This window comes from Mastacembelus armatus, chromosome 6 (genome assembly GCF_900324485.2).
Source record: "Mastacembelus armatus chromosome 6, fMasArm1.2, whole genome shotgun sequence".
NCBI classification, from domain to species: domain Eukaryota; kingdom Metazoa; phylum Chordata; class Actinopteri; order Synbranchiformes; family Mastacembelidae; genus Mastacembelus; species Mastacembelus armatus.
In genome coordinates, this window is record NC_046638.1 from 24,184,462 (window position 1) to 24,204,732 (window position 20,271).

Consider the following 20,271-nt stretch of genomic DNA (forward strand, 5'->3'; position numbering starts at 1 on the left):
AAGCAGTCGTCATCTCAAGTGGCATTACCACTATATTTAGGTCTGACCAGTAATGGTGCTATGGTGGGAAGAGAGCACAAAAGACTTGAGGAAGAAGACGCCACTATAATGTGAGGCTGAGCTGGGCTCCTGAACTGGAGTGGCAGTATTTGCATTACGAGCCACAAATGCAAAAATTCAGAAAGTAGGAGGACAAGGAGTTTCTCACTTTCTCTTCTTGTTTGAGTTCAAGTAACATGATGTGTTTTGTGGGCTATGGCTTAATGATCAGAGCCAAACATGTTTTCCATTGTTGAAATTATGAAAAGGTGGCGTTGATTCTTCCAGTGGGAGGGAGGGAGAGTGACTGGGTAAGAGGCTTTTCTGGCTCAGTCCCCCAGTAACTGTCACAAGCAGTCAGTCAGTCAGTCACCTGCAGATGATGGTCGAGGGCATCCCAGACAATCCCATTCTGTCTCAGTCTAATCTACAGGCTTGTTGTTCACTGCTCACAGTGAATCATGGTCCAAACAGTGGGCTGATAAAGACAAAACCGACTTGAAAAACGTAGACGGGACTCATGAAAGGCCCCAACGGTACTCTGGGATTTAAACTCTTCATTCACAGCTTTGTTTCCTCAAACGCACACACACACCTTCACACCCTGGTAATCCTCTGAGGGGAAAGTGTGTTCAAGTGTCATCTTGACCTATCCTCCCCTTCTTCAGTCTTACTGCCTCACTCCACCCTACACTCCTGTCTCACCCCACCCCATTCTGCATTAATGCTCCCAATCCTCTTTGTGGGAGAGTGACGTCTGCTGCTGTCAGAAACAGAGTTAAGCTCAGTGGGAGCTCGGAGAACGAAGTGGAGAGAAGGTCCCAGCCTTAAGGATAACCAAGCAGTGCTGGGTTCTTGGCGTCCAAGGGAACAAATCTCTGCCATATAAGCAGAGTTGACTTTCCTCCCCAGCAGGCACCCATGCCTCCAGTTGGGGATACATGGGATTCTAGATTTGGTGTACCAAGATATTTGCCTTCACCACTAGGTTACCTGGAAACTCTGTCCCCCTACCCTGGATGACTGCAGAAAAATTGGAGAACAAACTTTCCTCTGAGGAAACAATTTTGTTTTAAGAGACATTGCTGTTGCTTCTGCATTTTCATGATTTTTGAACAAAAAATTTTCACACAGGTGATTTTCAGCTGGAAGCATACTGCTGCAAACCAGAGTTTGTGAATCTTTTTGCCATTTGGTGATGTGTACTGGAAACAAAACAGATGGCAGACACCATCCTTCCGAGTCAGGTGTGTCTGAAAGGTGTTTTGTGTGAGCATACACATATTCAGTGTTTGTGAGTGCTTATATTGAACACTATATTAGTGTGTGTCTGCTGGGGGCCACTGAGGCCACCGTTTATTTAGAGTGTGCGTGTGTGCTTTTGTTTGTGTATATGATACAAGTCCGAGGTGCTTGTAGTGTCTGTGTGTGGTTTGGGCCCTGTGCAGGTTGTAGCCCTGGATTTCCTAAAGATGGAAGGTCATGGTTATGACCGGTTTGGAGATGGGGAAAGGGACAATTACCAGATTGATTACCGGAGGATTGTAGGGGACATGGAACCAGCACGACCACGCATCTCAAACAGAGATGGGGAACAACCTCACCCCTATGGGGCCTATGCCCACCCAACACCACATGGACACGGGCATGAGACTGCAGCCCAGCGATACAGCGCTACACGAATCCAAGCTGGATATGAACCAGAGAGGTCAGTGTCACTAAGTCTCTAAGGTCATGACCTTACTATCACTGCAGAGCTTTTCTGATTTGCACAAGTGATTGTTTGAAGGTTTATGACTTGTGAACATATTACCTCAGCAGCAATAGAGATAGATGTTTTCACTTTATAGAAGCACTACGTATTCTTTTAAAAACCCATTTATCAGCTACGTGGGCAGCCAACCAAATCCTATTATCTACTGTGCTGCCGTCATTGGTGTATAGAAGGAATTTCCATTGACAAGGATGGACTCCTTTTCTTAGCATTTCCTGTTGCAACTCCAACATATGTAATAGGACCTGCTGCAGCATGTGTGTAAGAAGCCAAGGTCAAAAGAGAGACAAACAAAACAACATATATATGTTGCACAAGAGATAAATACCTACAGAAATAAACAGCTTGCTAAACAACAGTTTTATTTTTACTAACTGAATTTATGCACAGTGTTTGTTGCAATAACTGAAAGTAATGGATGGAGATTTGTGTTAAAATATTTGTCTGTAAAAAGAAATGTAATCTTTGATTCATACCTGGCACTGAGTAATTCATTTTTTCATATCTCATATTGTATCATCCAGTATGTGTATGTTTTTATATTTCAGCATGGCAGATTACTTGATCAGTGGAGGTACAGGTTATGTTCCTGAAGATGGATTAACAGCACAACAACTCTTTGCTATTGGTGATGGACTCACATACAAGTAAGAAATGCTGATTAAAAACAAACTAATACATTTTGCAGCCTAATTGTAAGGCCAACATTGCCCACAGTGACACAGAATTATGCAATGTCTTCCCTTAAATGTTTAGTAATATCAGTGACGACAAATTGTGCTCGGGGTTTATATGGAGGATTATAATGAGTAATGCCACTTTTGAGGATGATTCTAAGTGGAGTCACAGACATTAAAAGCAGTGTGTGTTTGAGTTGGTGTGTGTGTACATGTGTTAATGGGTGATGAGTGTAGTTTCCTTAATGGAGACTATATGCAGGTTTTGTCAGTGTGAAGAAGAGAAATATAGAACCTTTCAATGTGTTAAAAGCCTGACAGATTATGTCTGCTGAGTTTAAGAAAACGCTGCTTTGTAGGAATGGATGCAGTATTAAACTGTACACTATGATACTTGATTATAATATGTGTGTGTTTTCTCTGCTCTTAGTGACTTCTTGATCCTCCCTGGTTTCATAGATTTTACTTCGGATGAGGTGGTGAGTATCAAGCACAGCACAAACCAAGTGCTGGATACTGTTCCCTAGTGCACAGTGTGTTGTTCATTGTTTTGTTTATAGGTGACAGCACAATAATAATTTCTTTGCACGTTTTCTTGGTGCTTGTAATATGGCTATAATTTTTATGAGATCACTGTAATCCTATTCCTTGGGGCAACAAACATGTTCATGTTCTTGAGCACAGGGTTGTTTATTTGACTTGCTTTGTTTTCATCTTTGCAAGCTCTGCAGGGACATGAAATTAATTTCATGCCTAGGTCACATGGGTTAATGCTGGATAGCAGGTGTTCAAAACAGACACACACCTGCGTCATCTAACACTCATCAGGCGAATTCAGAAAGACGGGCACTAATGTGTCCAAACTGGCTTTTAGGCTCATTGAAAACAAACATTTGGCTACTGCAACTGCAACACTGTAGGGATGTTGTCTGTTGGAAGCTGGTATCATATGTATAAATTCACACTCCTTTGGAGTAACATGTCATAACACAGCATTTGTGGGTGGATTTTAAATTTATGTTGAATTGTGTCTGTAATGTATGTATTGATCAGTTTTAGAAGATCACAGAATAATGTTTCAATTATTATTAATGCACCACATTTTTAGGATCTAACCTCTGCACTGACAAGAAAGATAACCCTGAAGACACCTCTGATTTCATCTCCCATGGATACAGTCACAGAGTCATCCATGGCCATCGCCATGGCAGTGAGTACCAACACAGCATGGCCTCACATGCATTATAACTCTTCAATCAGCTTGGCAAGTACACAGAAAAACTCAAGTGATGTTACTTAATATTTACTTGATCTCTGATTGGCTGGTTTCAGCTGATGGGTGGGATTGGAATAATTCATCATAACTGTACTGCTGAGTTCCAGGCCAATGAGGTGCGGAAAGTCAAGGTAAGATGGACCAAGGCAAAGGCATGGACCAAACACAGCATCTGTGACAGCGCTCTTTCAGAATAAGATGCTTCTTGTGAAACAGTGTGCATTGAAGCCCAACACTTGTGTTTTTACTTTTGACAGAAATTTGAGCAGGGCTTTATTACAGACCCAGTGGTAATGAGTCCCCGACACACAGTGGGGGACGTGTTTGAAGCTAAAATACGCCATGGTTTCTCTGGGATCCCGATTACAGAGACCGGCAAGATGGGTAGCAAACTGGTCGGCATTGTGACCTCCAGAGATATAGACTTTCTGTCTGAGAAGGACCATGACAGACCCCTGGAGGAGGTGGGTGTGTACCTGATACGTATGAAAACATAATATAAACATCCAAATAAGAAGGTGATATGATGATATTTTTTCACTGTTCTAATCAGTTTAAACTTGTTTTGATTCAGGCAATGACAAAAAGGGAAGATTTAGTCATTGCACCGGCTGGAGTCACTCTAAAAGAGGCTAATGATATATTGCAACGTAGTAAAAAAGGTAAATCTGTCAAAGGGGTCATTCCACTGAAAAGCATTTAATACACACTTAGGATTTTTTCTGTTTTCCTTCACTAATTCCACACTTTCTTAGGTAAGCTCCCCATCGTGAATGACAGTGATGAGCTGGTCGCCATTATTGCTAGGACTGACTTAAAGAAGAACAGAGATTATCCATTGGCTTCCAAGGACTCTCGCAAGCAGCTCCTGTGTGGAGCTGCCATTGGTACCAGGGAGGATGACAAATACAGACTGGACTTACTGATGCAAGCTGGGGTGGATGTGGTAGTCCTGGTATGTTTTGAATGTGAATGTGTATTTTTGAATGTGATTTTATTGTTGTAATTCAGACAAATCAATCAATCAATCATTTGATTACAGGATTCCTCCCAAGGAAACTCAGTGTATCAAATTAACATGATAAACTACATTAAACAGAAATATCCTGAACTTCAGGTGGTCGGAGGAAATGGTGAGTTCAACTTCCTTTCACTGAGATTTCTGCATTTGTGCTGTCAAACAACATATTGTCCTTATTGAGTTTTTTTTCTGTGCTACTGGGTCTCTCTAGTGGTGACAGCTGCTCAGGCTAAAAACCTCATTGATGCTGGTGTGGATGCCCTGCGGGTGGGCATGGGCTGTGGTTCTATCTGTATCACCCAGGAAGGTACGGTAAATATTGGAATGCTGCTTTCAGATAAAACTATGTAGATACATAAAGTCAATAAAACAGTTTCTTCAGATTAAGTGAAGAGTGAAAAAGAAGGGAAGGGAAACAGAAACATGCCAAGTTAAGACCTAATAACAACACAAGGAAGAATGATTAGAAAGATTAGAAAAATTTCATTTACTGTTGCTCAGTGATGGCATGTGGACGACCCCAAGGCACATCGGTGTATAAGGTAGCAGAGTATGCGCGACGCTTTGGGGTGCCGGTAATTGCTGATGGGGGCATTCAGACTGTTGGACATGTGGTGAAGGCTCTGGCCCTGGGAGCATCTACAGGTAGAAAACTGCACACTTCCATGTTGACACACAAACAGTGAAGTGGTGAGACATACTACTTTTTTAAAATGAAGGTGTTAGGTTGTTAAAAGTGTTTGCAAGTAGTAGTCTTTTTGCCTGAAGCCTATTGCAGTCCACAATTAGTATCACTTCATCCTGTATATTTGCCCTCAGTGATGATGGGGTCGTTGCTTGCGGCAACCACTGAAGCTCCTGGAGAGTATTTCTTTTCAGACGGTGTGCGTCTGAAGAAGTACAGAGGAATGGGCTCTTTGGATGCAATGGAAAAAAACAACAGCCAGAAACGCTACTTCAGGTGGGGATGAAGGGTTACAGAGGGTTTTTTTTGCAATCTAAAGATTTATTCCAGGTCAGAGGATCTTATTGTGACATATTTGTCTCTTACTTTGTGTGAATGGATCTGTGTGTGAATCTAGTGAGGGGGATAAGGTAAAGGTGGCTCAAGGTGTCTCAGGCTCGGTACAAGATAAAGGCTCAATCCATAAGTTTGTTCCTTACCTTATTGCTGGTATCCAACATGGCTGTCAGGACATAGGAGCCAAGAGTTTGTCCATTTTACGGTAAGTAAATGTGAAATTGTGTGCATGTGAATGTTTATTGTGTTTACTGAAATGTTTTTAAGATGTTTGGACCGGTGGGTCATTTGTCCCAGATCGATGATGTACTCTGGAGAACTGAAGTTTGAGAAGAGAACCATGTCTGCTCAGATGGAGGGAGGAGTCCATGGCCTCCACTCGTAAGTCTGACCTCTGACCCCTTAACTCCTGATGACCTTTCCCCTCCTCTTCAACTCCAGCTTGTTTTTGTGATCTCTGTTTATTGGATATTTAACTGGCAGTGGTAGAATGGTCAGGTCTGACATCATCAGTTTCCTGTCTTTCTTAAATATGAGACATTATCCTTATATCAAAAGAAAGCACGTAACAAAGTGTGTGCAAGCTCACGTTTGTTTAGTTCCTTTTACTGTCAAATGCAATGCAATTTACCTATAGTTAGCTGCATCAAATGTCTTTTCTCTTCCTTTTCTTACCCATGCTATCATATTAGATATTCTTTTGTGCCATGTAAGTAAATCCTTTGAATTATCACACCTCCATCTTCTTCTTTCATTCATTCATCTGCTTTCAAGACTGTTTTTGTAGTAATGGCATTTTATCACATCACAGAAAATGCTAAACCTGTTTGTTTCGCTTCCAAATGTAGTTATGAGAAACGACTTTACTGAGACAGGAGGAAGAGGAAACGTCCGATCAGGACCTAATGTCCCAGCCCCAGCAGCTATGAGCAGATGCACTGGGTGCATTTGATTGATTAAACATGTTTCTGTCATCTATTTTTCTTCTGACACCTTTAAGCATAGGCAGGACGACACACTTTAACCTTAGATTAAAGTTCAGAAGACAGTAAAATAATTATACCCAATTTTGAACTGTATCTGTCTTCCAGTTGGTCTCTGCTAGAAAAGAGTACACAACTTTATAACCATAGAGTTCTGTGCTAATAGAAAAGATCACACAAAACACTACATTTCCCCTCCAAACCAGAGTCAGAAAAAGACATCGAATTTGAGATCTTTTATTTTAACCACTGAACATTTTGTTACATCAGAAGAGAAAAATAAAATGAGTTAGCTTTAGACAGCTGATTTGACCATACTGTCTTTAAAAGCAGACTCATGGAGTTAGTAAATACATACTGCACATGTGAAAGTTATGTTCTCATTATTCTCTTTGCACTGGTTAGTTTTGGACAGATGCTGTGCTCTGGTCACTTTGAATCTCACCCCCAGTCAGTGAGCTCTTTAAATGTACTGCACCAACTGAAAGGGACCAAAGCTTAGCATCAGCCTTAATTCATATATATAAACACAATGAGCACTTTAAAGATGTAATGTTACTCTGCATTTTCTTGTGTTCATTTTATTTGGTAGTGGAAAACATAGAAAGCATATAAACTACTGAGAGACAAAACAGGAAGCTGTCTATGCTTTATCTCAAAATGATCTGATTAGGATTCAATAAAGGATCTTGAGTCATTACTCTCATTGCTTTGTAAGAACAGATTATTAATAACATGACTGTACAAAACAAATGATATACTGTAGGTGGTTATTTTTCTTTTGTCAGGCTCAGTATTTAAAGAATGAAATGGTGAGTCAATGAAACTGGGCTATGGAACCAGCAGCTTCACATTTTCCCAGTTTAGATTTAGTTTATTGAAGTTGATTTATCAGTTGCTAACAGCTTATTATTTTTCTGGGACTTACTCAAGATATTTGATATTACATATATCATTTTATGATTAACACTGAATCTTAATTTTTCAACCAAGTAAATAAACTGATTTCTTAACTTTTTTTTTGAGTATTGTAGAAAGATCATAGTCTTGTTCTGTCATGTATTCTAAGGTTTCAAATTATATTTATTGTAAATAATGTGGAATGAATAAAGGTAATTTGACAAGCGTGTTTTCTATTAACATTATTTTCACACAAGTTTTGTTGTAACAGAAATATAAGATTTCATGACTCTTTTCCTCTTACCACTAGAGGGCAATACAGTTAACGTATACGTATCACTATTCAACTTTTTAAAATATAATTATATATAGATATCTTGAATGTAGCTGGAAATTGTAAAAACACACAGGCATTATTCACAACACACTGGTAGCTCAGATTTGACCATACTGACTATTAAAATTTCAAAAACGCCACTAATGGTTGGTTAAAACAGGGAATACAATCTCATGCTGTGCACATATGAATTTCACTGGAATTTCCATTTTTATTACACAAGACTGAAATAACATGCAGTTCTGTGACAAAAGTACTGCATGCCATGCCTTTGTCCAAAACCAGCAAGGTGCTGGTCACGTGTCAGGAAAATATCACACTTCGCAGTCACGAACACGATTTTTAGTTCAGTCTGACAAGAGGAATATTTAATATTTCCTCTTATTGTTTACCTCTTTAGTTTCGAAGGGAATTATCTCATTAAATATTAAATACGTTTCAGCATATCTGACTTTCCACACTGAAAAGAGGAAAGTGGCCTATATATGTAGTGTCAAATTAAATTGCTTGAGCCGATATTGTTTCTCAACTTATAACTGAAGAAGCTTTTTTTATTTCTTGCACAGATAGAACATCTTTGCATGAAGCTCAGATGTCTGTTATACAAATATTAAAGCTACATTTATGAATGTCTTTGAAGTTGGAATGACCATACTGTAGGCTACATATAAAACTACCAGAATATTTCATAAGGGACAGGGAAGAGCATAGTAAAGTTGTGGAAAATGGTATAATGAAGTCAGTCTTTAAAATCATGTTTTGAATATTTATAGTTTCAACACTTAATCACTAATATAAAATAGTTTGGGTTGGGTCAGTTGTATCCATTGCCCTTCCATAAGTTCAGGTAAATATTTTCATCTGTCAGTCTACTACTTCTGTACAATATCATGTGCATTCCAATTACATCCAGACTTTTATAAGTTTTTACAGTTCAATGGTGTCACTGCAAACACTCAGAGCATCGATTTGTCTGCACAGGTTAACAAATTCTGCCTGTACAGCTAAATCCCATTCCAGCTGTTTACTCTCACTCAGGTGTTTAGTTCCTGCCAGTCGGCCAGGTCCCTGGCTGTCGTGGAAGGCCAAGCTCAGGGTTCGGTAACGCCTCTTGTATGACAGATGGGGGATTGCTCGTGGAAGGCTGCTCTGAGCGAAGTTTTGCCCTCTGTTGGCCCAGGAATGTGAACGCAACTTTCCTGTTTCCTTGGGATTGCTGCACAGACCCTGGGTTGAGCCAGAACCACTTCCTTTCCAGTCCCACTGCTCTGGTGATTTGCTGTGAGATGTCATAGAGCCACGCGGCTGTGAACATCTTGAACTGGGCAGAGCGTTCCCTTGATTCATATCTCCACAGGAGGAGGTTCGGTATAAGGCATTTTCCACAGAGCTCTGGTCCTGCTTTGTGTCTTGGCTGGGAGAGTTCAAAGAGAGGCTGGAAGAAGCATGGAACTGCCTTGGCAAACCAAAGATACTATGAGAAAATAGGGATTCACTGAATAGAGCCTGGTCAATACTGCGGGACAAGTCTATGGGAGATGGGGGCTGTAGGTCCACAGTAGAGTCAGTCTCTAGACCTAAGCTATCCAGTGATGATAGCTGAGACTCAATGGCATTTTGAGGCTTGTGTGGTGGACTTGGGGATATAGGTAGAGGTAGTATAGTAGTCTGACTCTGGTTGGACTTGGGGACACAGACTGACCTATTTCCAGAATGATCAACCATAGAGCAAAGAGCAAGAGCTTCTGACTGTCCTTTAGTGATTACATCACAGACCACCAGCTTTTCCTGCTTACCCTGGGAGCAGGAATTATGGGAGGACAGGACTGGGTAATATGCACCTCCCTGAGAGGGTAGGGTGAACCCTCGTGAAGGGGAGCTGCAAGAGATGCGGGACCAGGACCCTGGCCTGGGATATCTTAGTGTCTGTATTGAAGAGCTGTGACAGAATAGAGGATATGTGCCAATGATAGACAAACCTAGACACACCCCAACCTCACAAAGTCTGCAGCCTACCTGATAGCCCCACCAGGGCCATGGCTGGAACCCAAAGACATCAAGACCTCCCAGACCAAGGGCATGTAGGATCCCATAAAGCTGTAAGCCTCCACATCCTAACAAACACAGCGCAGCTCCTACTCCAGCTCCTGCTGCCCTACCCCAGTCCTCCACTTTCGCAAAGGGCCAACTTGGAGGTCTCATCCCTTCAGGAGATCCTCCACTCTCCCCATTATCATTCAGTCTATAGATGTGTTTATTGTCAACTTGCATTATGCAGTAAAAGACAAGGTAGGAACATGAAAGAAAGATGGTGAAACATACAAACAAACCCCGAGGGAATAGCAAGATCATAGTGGGGAGGCTGTGGAAAAGCTGGAGCAGGACCACACATCCTAGAGAAACTGTAAAATTCAACAGAGATATAAACAGTAAAAGGCTGGGTTTGGGCAAGGCTGAGAATGAGGCAGAAAGAGCAAGTGGGAGTGACAGATGCATGCGCACACATAAAGAAAGAAGAAGGAAGGCCAGGGAGAAGCCTGAGATCAAACAGGGTGAGGGCAGCTCAGAAAGCAACAGGGAGCCCAGAAGAGGAAGATGCTCTTGGTGACCATAAGCGTCATAGAGCAAACAGAAAGATTGGATCCCTAAAAATGCTAAGAGGAACAAGTGCAGCAAAGTGAAGTAGGGGCTCCCTGGGGGACACCGCAGTGGAAACCCTAACAAGCAGACCACCGAGATTAGGCCAAACACTGTGAAGACAGACCCCAGACCATAGATGTGCGCTTTCCATGCAAATCCCCACGTGGCGAGGGCAGAGTTCCAGTCTGAATACAGGGGCACAGGGTTGAGAGCCAGGGAGGGGCGCAGGGACTCATTTGGAGAAAAGTCGTCCGGGTAGGTTGGAGTCCAGGACTGGTTTGTTGCTTTGCAAGGGGTGGCAGATGTGTCCATGTTATCATCAAGCAAAGGTGTACCGAGGGGCTTTGTGACATGTAGATCATTGCTCCTGAAGTCATCTGTAAAACGAGTACAATAAAATGACATGTTACTACGTAACCTGTTGTGTCATCAGAGAACCAAAATGTAATGTTGTCGATTGTTATTTTAATAACGATGGAATTCACTTAATCATGAAACCAACATAACGATCTAACCAATGAAAACAGGGCCAATGTAAAATATATATAATCTTTATTGTCCATAAAGAGAGCAAGGTGGAATCTGCTGTGTGTGAAGATAATCCATAATAAAACACAGTAGACTTGTAACTAGGAATCTCAAAGTGGGTCACAGAATCAGGGGGGAGGGGGCGTGAGCAAGTAGCACGTGTATGTGTTCATATAAGAGAGAGAGATGTGTGTTGATTAGCTATATTGACCTCAATGCTGCTCTCATTTTGCGGGACTATTATTATGCACGTTCAAGAGGTGTTATTCTATCTTCAGTGTTACATCATTTCAACAAGAATTCACAGATGGATTTAACTTTCATCTCTGACCGTGACTGTGTAATCAATAAATAATACAAGTATCTCATTCTCTAAGTAAAACAATGTTCAGAGCAGCCTGCATGGAGCCACTAACATACTGGTTATAAAGAGAATGTGTCCTAGTTCTCATTCTGCATTAGGTGCAGCTGTAGCAGTGGAGTGAGTGTGTCATTGCAGAAGCAGCAAACAAGCAGTGAAGGAAATAAAACAAGATGTTTTCCGTCCTATCTAACAAAATCTGAAAATCTGATAATATTTTGTTAATATAGTCACTGAGCTGGTTGTATTAAATGCTTTCACAGCTTGAAGAAGGGTCATTTCTCACACAGTTTTGTCAAAGCTCTCTTTCATAACACATGGCAAGTGAGTGCTGCTGCTGTGTGTGTATACAGTAAATATGACATGTGCACCACATCACCCACTTTTGGATGGTTGCAATGGGAATGACATGTTTCTACAAGAGTGTGGAGGACTGAGTGGGAGAATCATTGATGGAGACTGAAAGAGCAAGACAGAGTTGGGGAAGAGTGAGGGAGACATTTTTGAAGAGAATGAAAGCTGAAAGTGTTGCAGAGCATTGGGTGAATGTAAAACAATTGTTTCTGCCATCAGAATACATATCATAAACACTGCAGACACACATCAAGGTAGACTTCAGGGGGCAACACTATAAATCCTACAATCCACTCTAGACTAGAGGCAAATTTAGTATGTGTGTGCGCCAAATGCTCATCAAAGCCAATCAAATGTAGGGCTCTTACCTTTGTTTGTCCCCAGGCTGACAGAACCGCTGTGTAAAATAGGGTCTGTAATGTTAATTCGTCCATCGCCATTGTCTTTGACTGGGACAGTCTGCTCTTGTGTCTCTCCCTGTGTGATAACAGGATTGTCTATAGTCCATTCCCAACTTCCACTGGCTAGTGGTGGAGTGGGGCTCTCAAGACTGGGTCCAGGTCCAACAGACAGGGGTGATGAGGAGTTTTGGTCTGTTCTGTCTAGTTGAAGTGAACCAGACAGAAGTAAAGGTAAGTCAGATGTCTCTTTCTGTGAGGCTGAGGAGACTGGCTGATCCTGTCCAATCTGTGTAGACAGCAATATAGATCCAGTGCTGGCCTCAGCTGACTGATACTTTGTTTGTTCTTGGGTAGGTTGAGGTGGAACTGACAGTCTTACTGGTTGTGTACTCTTCTTGAAGCTAGCATCTTCTGTAGCCTTCTCCGTAGGTCTGGATGTGATAAGTTCCTCCTCATTTGGATACGATGTGTCTGTGCTCTCCTGTAAGTCACTGTATTCACCAATCACTCCTTGTCTGTCTGATTCCTCAGATGACAACAAGGGCCAACTCAAAGGTAAACTTAGGAAGTCAACAAACATTGGACTCACTGGTGCTAAACCAGATCCATGTGGTCTGTGTGAGGGCTGTTTGAGATGTTGCACCACTATGTCTAGGTCTAACTGTTGTGTTTCCTTAATATTTGCTTTAGTTAATGCTATGGCATGCAGTGAGAGAGGCAAGGAGAAGGGGAGCAGAACATAAAGATTCCAGAGAGAAAACATGATGGTTTGTTAACTTCACCGCTGTGTCACATGCTGTAGGTTTTCGGGATTATTGTCCAATTGTCTTGACATATATCTAACCTCACGTCTCTGGGCATCACATACTTAATACACCTGGAGAAAACAGAGAGATAAATCACATACAAGACATAATCAATGCAACCATTCTTCAAATACTGTGCATTGCAGGGATATCTGCAACACATAGCTTGAGTGTGTGCAAATACTGTGTCCTACACTTTGTAAAGTCCTGTGACACACACACAGTACAATGAATGGACTGATCCATTCATAATGAGATCACATGAAGAGACATCAAGGACACAACTTCTCTGTTTGTAGCTGTTTTGTGTTTCAGCAGACTTACCTCCTCAGTAGCTGACTCTGCTGCAGCCTCTTCAAACATACATGCCGCTCCGTGTTGCTGCATGCCTGCAGTCTCTCTCTCCGTAGCACTTGGTGTCCTTTCATGCTCACTGTGCAGTGCGCCTCTTCTTTCCATCAGACAGTTGACACATGGGACAGACCCCACCTCCTCTAGACAACCCCCGCCGTCCCACACTCTGCCGCTGCACTGATCTAACAGTGAGTTTGACTGTTCGCATGATCCCATACCCATAAATCTGAAGCATTACTCACACCACAGTGGGTATCATCTCTTTTTCATCTGCTGCTTCTCTCCACATACACTCACAAATCTGTCTGATGTGTATGATGAACACATTCAAACTAGACAAGAGAAGGGAAGAAAGGAATTGTTAAGAAATTAGAAAGGAAATGAAAGGAAGCAAAGGAAAACATAAACATGTCAACAGGCAGTACCATTTACTGGACTGAAGCAATGCCACAGATCAATACATGCCACTGAAGGGAATTTACAACTGAAAAGTGGCCATCACATCAGCAGCTCAGTTTGGAGCATGTCAACAAGCAGGACAACAGAGCAGTGCTTCCCTATAGTTCATAACTACTACTGTGGTCACCGTGTTGTTATGTTGTTGTTATTACTGTGACAAGAACCTTCGACATGAGTGATCTTTCTCAGATGGTGCAATGTTACTAGTTTTCTTTATTGTCCTTCTTCCTGTGTTCGTTTGTACTGTTTTCATCCAATGGGGGAAATCAGTAGCCTCATGGCCCAGTTCAATTCTTGAGGGGTGTACTAAAATAGACACTGATCCAAAAACCTTTGGATGCATTTGAGTCAGAATTTAAAGCAGAGTCACATATTTACTAACTATAACTAATGTAAGGATCTGAAAAGTTCATTGATTCTTCATCTGTTTAGATCATGTGCTAAATACAAATGAATGGGATCCCAAACAAATCTGCCAAACATATATTTAGCACAAAACACAAAGACCTAAAAACTGGCTTTGCATGCTAAGAAGAATGTTGGCTGTGACAGCAGATACCACAGCCAATAATGAAGAGAGCAATTTACCAACTGTCTCCTAAATTTTAAATTTTCTTATAACAGTGGGATTTTTATTCAGCATAAAGGCAGTGGAGGCTCTTTCAGATCATTTAGAGAATCAGTGAGTCAGTGGTGAAGATAGGAAATTCCCAAGAGGTGTGATTAACACACAGCCTGATGAGGACACAGGAAAGCACCAACCCAGCCGTGACTAAAGGGACTGGAAAGGGACAATGACAGGCAAAACACATGACCTCAGTGAGGGACATGGCCAAATTACTGCTGCCTTACACTTGCTATTTGAATTCACTGGGCAGCTGGTTTCTGTTTTGACAAGTCATACTCCAACAAGACAAAGTCAGCAGGGACTGGGGTCCAGCTGGAAATGTGGACAGTCAAGAGAAAATAGAAATAATGCTGTACAAGCAAAGAGGAGAATATAAGCAAACCATGGCCCTGCTCAAGATGGAAGGAAGGAAAGACACTTTGACTGATGCAGTCACTGGCACAGTCTCAATGACCAGTAGTCTCCCTGTCTCCCATCCCCTGCACTGGGTCAAGGGGATTACCCATCCATCCATCATCTATACCCCCTTATTCCTAACCGGGGTCACAGGGATCTGCTGGAGCCTATCCCAGCTCTCTTTGGGTGAAAAACAGAGGTACACCCTGGACAGGTCACCAGTCCATCACATGGCCACATAGAGACAAATAACCTCACACACTCACACTCACTCCTATGGGCAATTTAGAGTCACCAATCAACCTGACAAACGAGAGTTACGACTGTAACTGCGGTTCCATGAATCCCGGATGACCGCCAGAGGCGGTGCTTGAAGCACTGGATGATCATCCTTGCGCATGCGCAGGCCGAGTATTAATAAAAACAAAGTCACCTGTGACCTTCTGGTGACGCCCCGGTGACCTGGTGAATCTATAAGATCACGTGACACTGGAGGCTCAGTCCCTTGCTCTTCTCGCAAAAACACGAGGATTCTGAGGGACCGAGTGCTCTGGCGGTTACAGTCGTAACTCTCGTTCTATTTCATCCCTACTGACCGCCAGAGGCGGTGCTTGAAGCACTGGATGACTTATACCAACATGGTCACGAGGAATCCTTGGACCTTAGAATCGTAGCCATCTTACTAGAATGAAGAAGGGTGCCGTTGCAGAATCCCTTCCAATGGCTGGGGTGTAACCACATTCACCCTATAGAATTTGGCAAAGGTGTCCGTAGACGTCCAGGATTCCGCCTCGCATATGATATCCAGAGGTACTCCATTCATTGCAGCCCATGAGGTTGTGAGGCTCCTAGTAGAATGGCACCTCACTCCAGATGGTGGTAGCTTACTCTGTGAGGCATAAGCCTGGGTTATGACATTGACCACCCAGTGTGCAAGGCATTGTTTTGAGAGTGCATGACCTTTGCGAGGGCCTGAAAAGCACACAAACAGTCCATCAGATTTCCGAACAGCTGCCATTGCGCTAATATATTTCTCTAGCGCACGAACGGGGCACAGTGGTTCAGACGGGGTCCATGTGTCGAAACGAGCAAGCTGCAGTGGACGAATGTGGCCAACTGATGAAGCCACCTTAGGAATAAATGATGCATTGGGCCAGAGTGTGACTCCTGAACCATCAGGGTTCCACCGACAACAGGACTCATGTACTGATAGTGCGTGCAGTTCTCCCACACGTTTTGCTGAAGCAATTGCCAAAAGAAATGCCGTCTTCATCGACAGCCACTTAAGGTCTATGTCTGCCATGGGCTCAAATGGGGGGCCCCACAGGGGTGCTTAAGCACCAATGAGAGATCACATGTCAGTGCTATGGGGCGCCTAGGTGGGTGCCGTCGTCGGGCACCTTGCAAGAATAAGGAGATGTGCTTGCTACGGCCAGTGGTACCACCGTCCACTTCATCATGCCAACAGGAAATTGCTACGACATATACTTTCAGACTAGATGGAGAACGTCCCTGATTAAGGAGTTCCTGTAAAAACGCTAGGATGGATGAGACCGGGGAGCGTACAGGATCCAGTCCCTTGCCCCGACACCACCTATCAAAAAGTTTCCACTTGTTGGTATACAACAGACGTGTGGACGGTGCCAGGCCCTGCAGTGGCCAAACCCAGAGCTGGAGGCGATCAGGGTTGGGATGTACTACCCGGCCCCCCAGCTGGGATAGGAGATCTCTCCTGAAGGGGAGGCGTTTTGGCAAGCTGCAGCAGAGTCTGCGCAGCAGTGGAAACCAAGTCCTCCCTGGCCAGAAGGGAGCCACCGAGATCAGTCTGTGTCCTTTCTGAAGAATTCTCAGGAGTATTGGGAATATTAGTGACAGTGGTGGGAAGGCATAAAGGAGAACCTTGGGCCAGTTGTGCGCTAGTGCGTCCTGGCCCAGTGGGCTGCTGCTGTCTGTCAGGGAAAACCAGAGCGGGCAGTGTGCCGTCTCTTTTGAGGCAAAAATGTCCACCTCTGCTCTGCCGTAAACTTCCCAAATGTACTCCACCACTTCTGGGTGGAGTTTCCATTCCCCTGGTAGCGGTGTCTGACGGGACAGGAAATCCGCTACCTGGTTCTGTGTCCCTGGAATATGAACTGCTCTCAGACTGAGAAAATGAGAAGCAACTCTCGAGTCCATAGCATCAGCTTCATCGATCTGGTCCGTCCGAGGTGGTTGATATGATAGACCACAGTGGTGTTGTTGGACCGCACCAAGATATGCCTGCCTCGCAGATCTAGGAGGAAGTGCTGTAGGGCCAACCGCACAGCGATCAATTCCAGTACATTGATGTGTTCTCTTTTTTGCTGTGGGGACCACGTACCTTGTGCTATTCGCCCTTGCCATGTTGCTCCCCAGCCCGTGAGAGATGCATCTGTATAGACAAGCTCCCTCCGAGAGGGAAGAGCACCTAGGGGAACCCCTTTTATAATGTATGTTATGTCTCTCCACTGCGACAGGGATCTGAGACATTAAGACGACACTCGCTGCATTCTGCATCTGTGCGTTTGTCTTTTGGGGTCTAGGAGCAGGCCGTTCATCCACCGTTGCAAGGGTCACAGCAAAAGCAGCCCAAGAGGCACTACGCTGGCAGCAGCTGTCAGTCTGCCCAGGAGGCGAAGATAGTGGATGAAAGGCAACATCCTGCCATGTTGGAATGCACGGAGCATTTCCAGAATATTGCTGACGCGATGTGGTGAGGGGCAAGCGGCCATAGTGACAGTGTTCAGAGTGATTCCGATAAAGGTCGCTTCCTGAGAGGGAGTCAGGTTGCTCTTGTCGAGGTTCACCTGTAGGCCTAAACAGCCTATATGTTCTAGCACCGTCTGTGTGTCCCGAAGGGCCTGATCGCGGGTTGGTGCACAAATCAGCCAGTCGTCCAGGTAAGGGAGAATTTTTAAGCCTTGTGCCTGCAGGGGAGACAGGGCCGCTGCCACACACCTGGTGAAAACCCTGGGGGACAGAGACAGTCCGAACAGAAGAACCCTGAATTGGAAGTGCCTCCCCTGAAAGGCAAAACAGAGGAACTGCCAATGACGAGGTGCAATTAGCACATAAAAGTAGGCATCTCAGGTCAATGGAAGTGAACCAATCGCCTGGGGAAATTGCCTGCAGCACCTCCTTGGTGCTCAACATGTGGAAAGAAATCACCTTTAAAAACAGATTCAGACCTCTCAGGTCTAAAATTGGGCATAGATCGCCTGTCTTCTTTGGTACAAAAAAATATATTGAATAGAAGCCCCCTGGATCTGTCAGGGGGTCCACAGGCACGATAGCACCCTTGGCCAGCAGGGTAGAGATTTCTCGACTCAGTGCCCAAGCCTTTGCCAGATCGTGGATGATAGTCATCCTGACCTGGCCAGAAATGGGGGGCCGGCGTCGGAATTGTAAGTGGTATCCCTGAGACAAGGTGGACAGCACCCAGGCGTCTGGGGTGTGAATGGTCCAGTAACTGAGTTGTTCCGGGGTAAAATATCCGACTACCGGCCCGGCCGTATCAGTTCCGGGCCCGCTGGCCCTTGGAGGGCCTGGGGGGATGCTGAGCAGGTGGTACTGCCTGAGGAAGACGCGAGGTCGGAGCCCGGACCTGGTTTTGTTGGTTATGGGCTGGTCTGACCACCGGTCGCTGAGGTTCCACAAAGGAGTCACCCTGAATGGAGTATCCCCGGTGAGTAGTCATGACCACACCATTGCCAGTATGCAGAGGGGTCTGCCTGTAAAGACCAGCCAGCTGTTGTCTTGTCCGTGTAGCCTGGGCTGTATGCTCCAGAGTCTCGAGCGCAGCAGCACCAAAAAGTTCCCCTGGGACTACGGGAACGCTCCTCAGGGTCTTTCTGCAAGCCTCCGTCAGGGGTGACTATGCCAGCCATACCTGACGTCGAGCCTGCATCAGCGTGGGGAGTAGACGTCCAAGCTCCCTGGACATAAACGCAAAGGCCTGCAGGGAAGCGTCGACCAAACTATGCGTCGGCGCATCGACTGGAGACGTCTCCAGTGAGGCTGAGAGACCCAAAAGCAAATGGGAAAGGGAATTCCCAATATGACCCATACGTGCCCCCGCATCATATGCCTTGCATAGCAGGTCATCTGTAATACGACATTGCGGTTGTGGGCACCTGGCATTAGTCCTCAGAGCCTCATCTGGGGCCACAATCAGAGAGGCTATAGCCGGTTCAACTGCCGGCATATGGCCCAATCCAAATTTTGGAGTGTCCTGCATTGACGCCAAAGTCCGTCCATCCGATGTAGGTCGTGAAAATGCCTTAGTGTCTGTCCAACAGGCATGTAGTCCACATATTCCTCCGAAGGGGGAACAGCAAAGCATGACATGGCATCCTGCCACCTAAAGAAGGCACTGGAAGTAGCTGATTGTGCCTGTGGAATGTCCAGCTGCAAGCGGGCAAGAGCCGTACTTATGGCCGAAGCCGCAGATTCATGCCCGCCACCCTGAGAACTGGTAGAGGCAGGGGAGCCCGATTCTGAAGTCCTAGAGCTCATAGCTATTGGACCTTCATGAAAATATGCATCAGATGCCGCCAATGAGATGGCGTCTTCTTCACAGACAGTGGTCCAACTGAATATTCTGGAGTAGGGTTCTCATCTGAGCCAACTCCGTAGTAAGATGGTCCACCCGAGCAGACAATTTTCCGGAGCTCTCTGTCCTCGTTCGCTTAGTTAGAACAGACGGTGGAGTGAGTTAAGGAAACACCGTTTCAGAGAGTCGGGTCGAGCAGGAAGCGCCAGTCGACTCAAAAAATGCGGCTGACGATCAACGAGGCCAGCCTGCAACACTACTCCGCGCTTCCGAAATCATGTCGAGTCGAAAAACGCCACTGATGATTCGGAAACAATCGGTAATAATAATTATAAGGTTAAATCAAGGCAAACAGTAAAACGTCACTTCCGATATCATAGCTAAACAATGCCGAACCTGGCAATGCACATAACTAACTTAGGCAAGCTGTACACGGCTACACAAAGCAACACAAAACCACAGTTTGGGAGAGGGGATGAAAACGACCGTCACCAACTGGGAAAAACACTCAATTCAATATAATTGGCAGAGCAGTACACGCTACGGCCAATATATAAATACAACAGAAAATTACTTACCTGCTCCGGGTATATTGTAATATTAATTTTGCTTGCGCAGCCCCTGGAGGGCGAGATGCACCCGCAGCTCCGACTGTAATACAGTCACGAGGCTACCAGCGACAAGCAAATGCAAGTAAGTAGTGGCATGTAATGATGACCACATATACACTCAGCAAACCTGCGTGC

General features: G+C 44.4%; 2 protein-coding genes and 1 pseudogene across 2 annotated transcripts; 1 reads left to right on the top strand and 2 right to left on the bottom strand.

Moving 5' to 3' along the window:
- Positions 1-1,465: 1,465 nt before the first annotated feature.
- Positions 1,466-7,311, top strand: impdh1a (IMP (inosine 5'-monophosphate) dehydrogenase 1a). Its single transcript, XM_026311474.1, has 15 exons — positions 1,466-1,747; positions 2,362-2,460; positions 2,921-2,969; positions 3,599-3,700; positions 3,823-3,897; positions 4,024-4,230; positions 4,341-4,428; positions 4,522-4,721; positions 4,809-4,899; positions 4,999-5,094; positions 5,289-5,432; positions 5,607-5,748; positions 5,870-6,013; positions 6,106-6,189; positions 6,657-7,311. Exons 1-15 carry the CDS (start codon positions 1,512-1,514, stop codon positions 6,676-6,678), a joined length of 1,779 nt encoding a protein of 592 aa, XP_026167259.1. The 5' UTR covers positions 1,466-1,511; the 3' UTR covers positions 6,679-7,311.
- Positions 7,312-8,694: 1,383 nt separating this feature from the next.
- On the bottom strand, positions 8,695-12,892 carry prrt4a (proline rich transmembrane protein 4a). Its single transcript, XM_026311241.1, has 3 exons — positions 12,692-12,892; positions 12,280-12,598; positions 8,695-11,045 (listed from the first exon to the last, which is right to left on the bottom strand). The coding sequence occupies exons 1-3, from the start codon at positions 12,890-12,892 to the stop codon at positions 8,956-8,958; spliced, it is 2,610 nt and encodes an 869-aa protein (XP_026167026.1). The 3' UTR covers positions 8,695-8,955.
- A 3,353-nt stretch (positions 12,893-16,245) lies between these two features.
- Positions 16,246-19,177, bottom strand: LOC113132858 (uncharacterized; annotated as a pseudogene).
- Between the last annotated feature and the right edge of the window lie 1,094 nt (positions 19,178-20,271).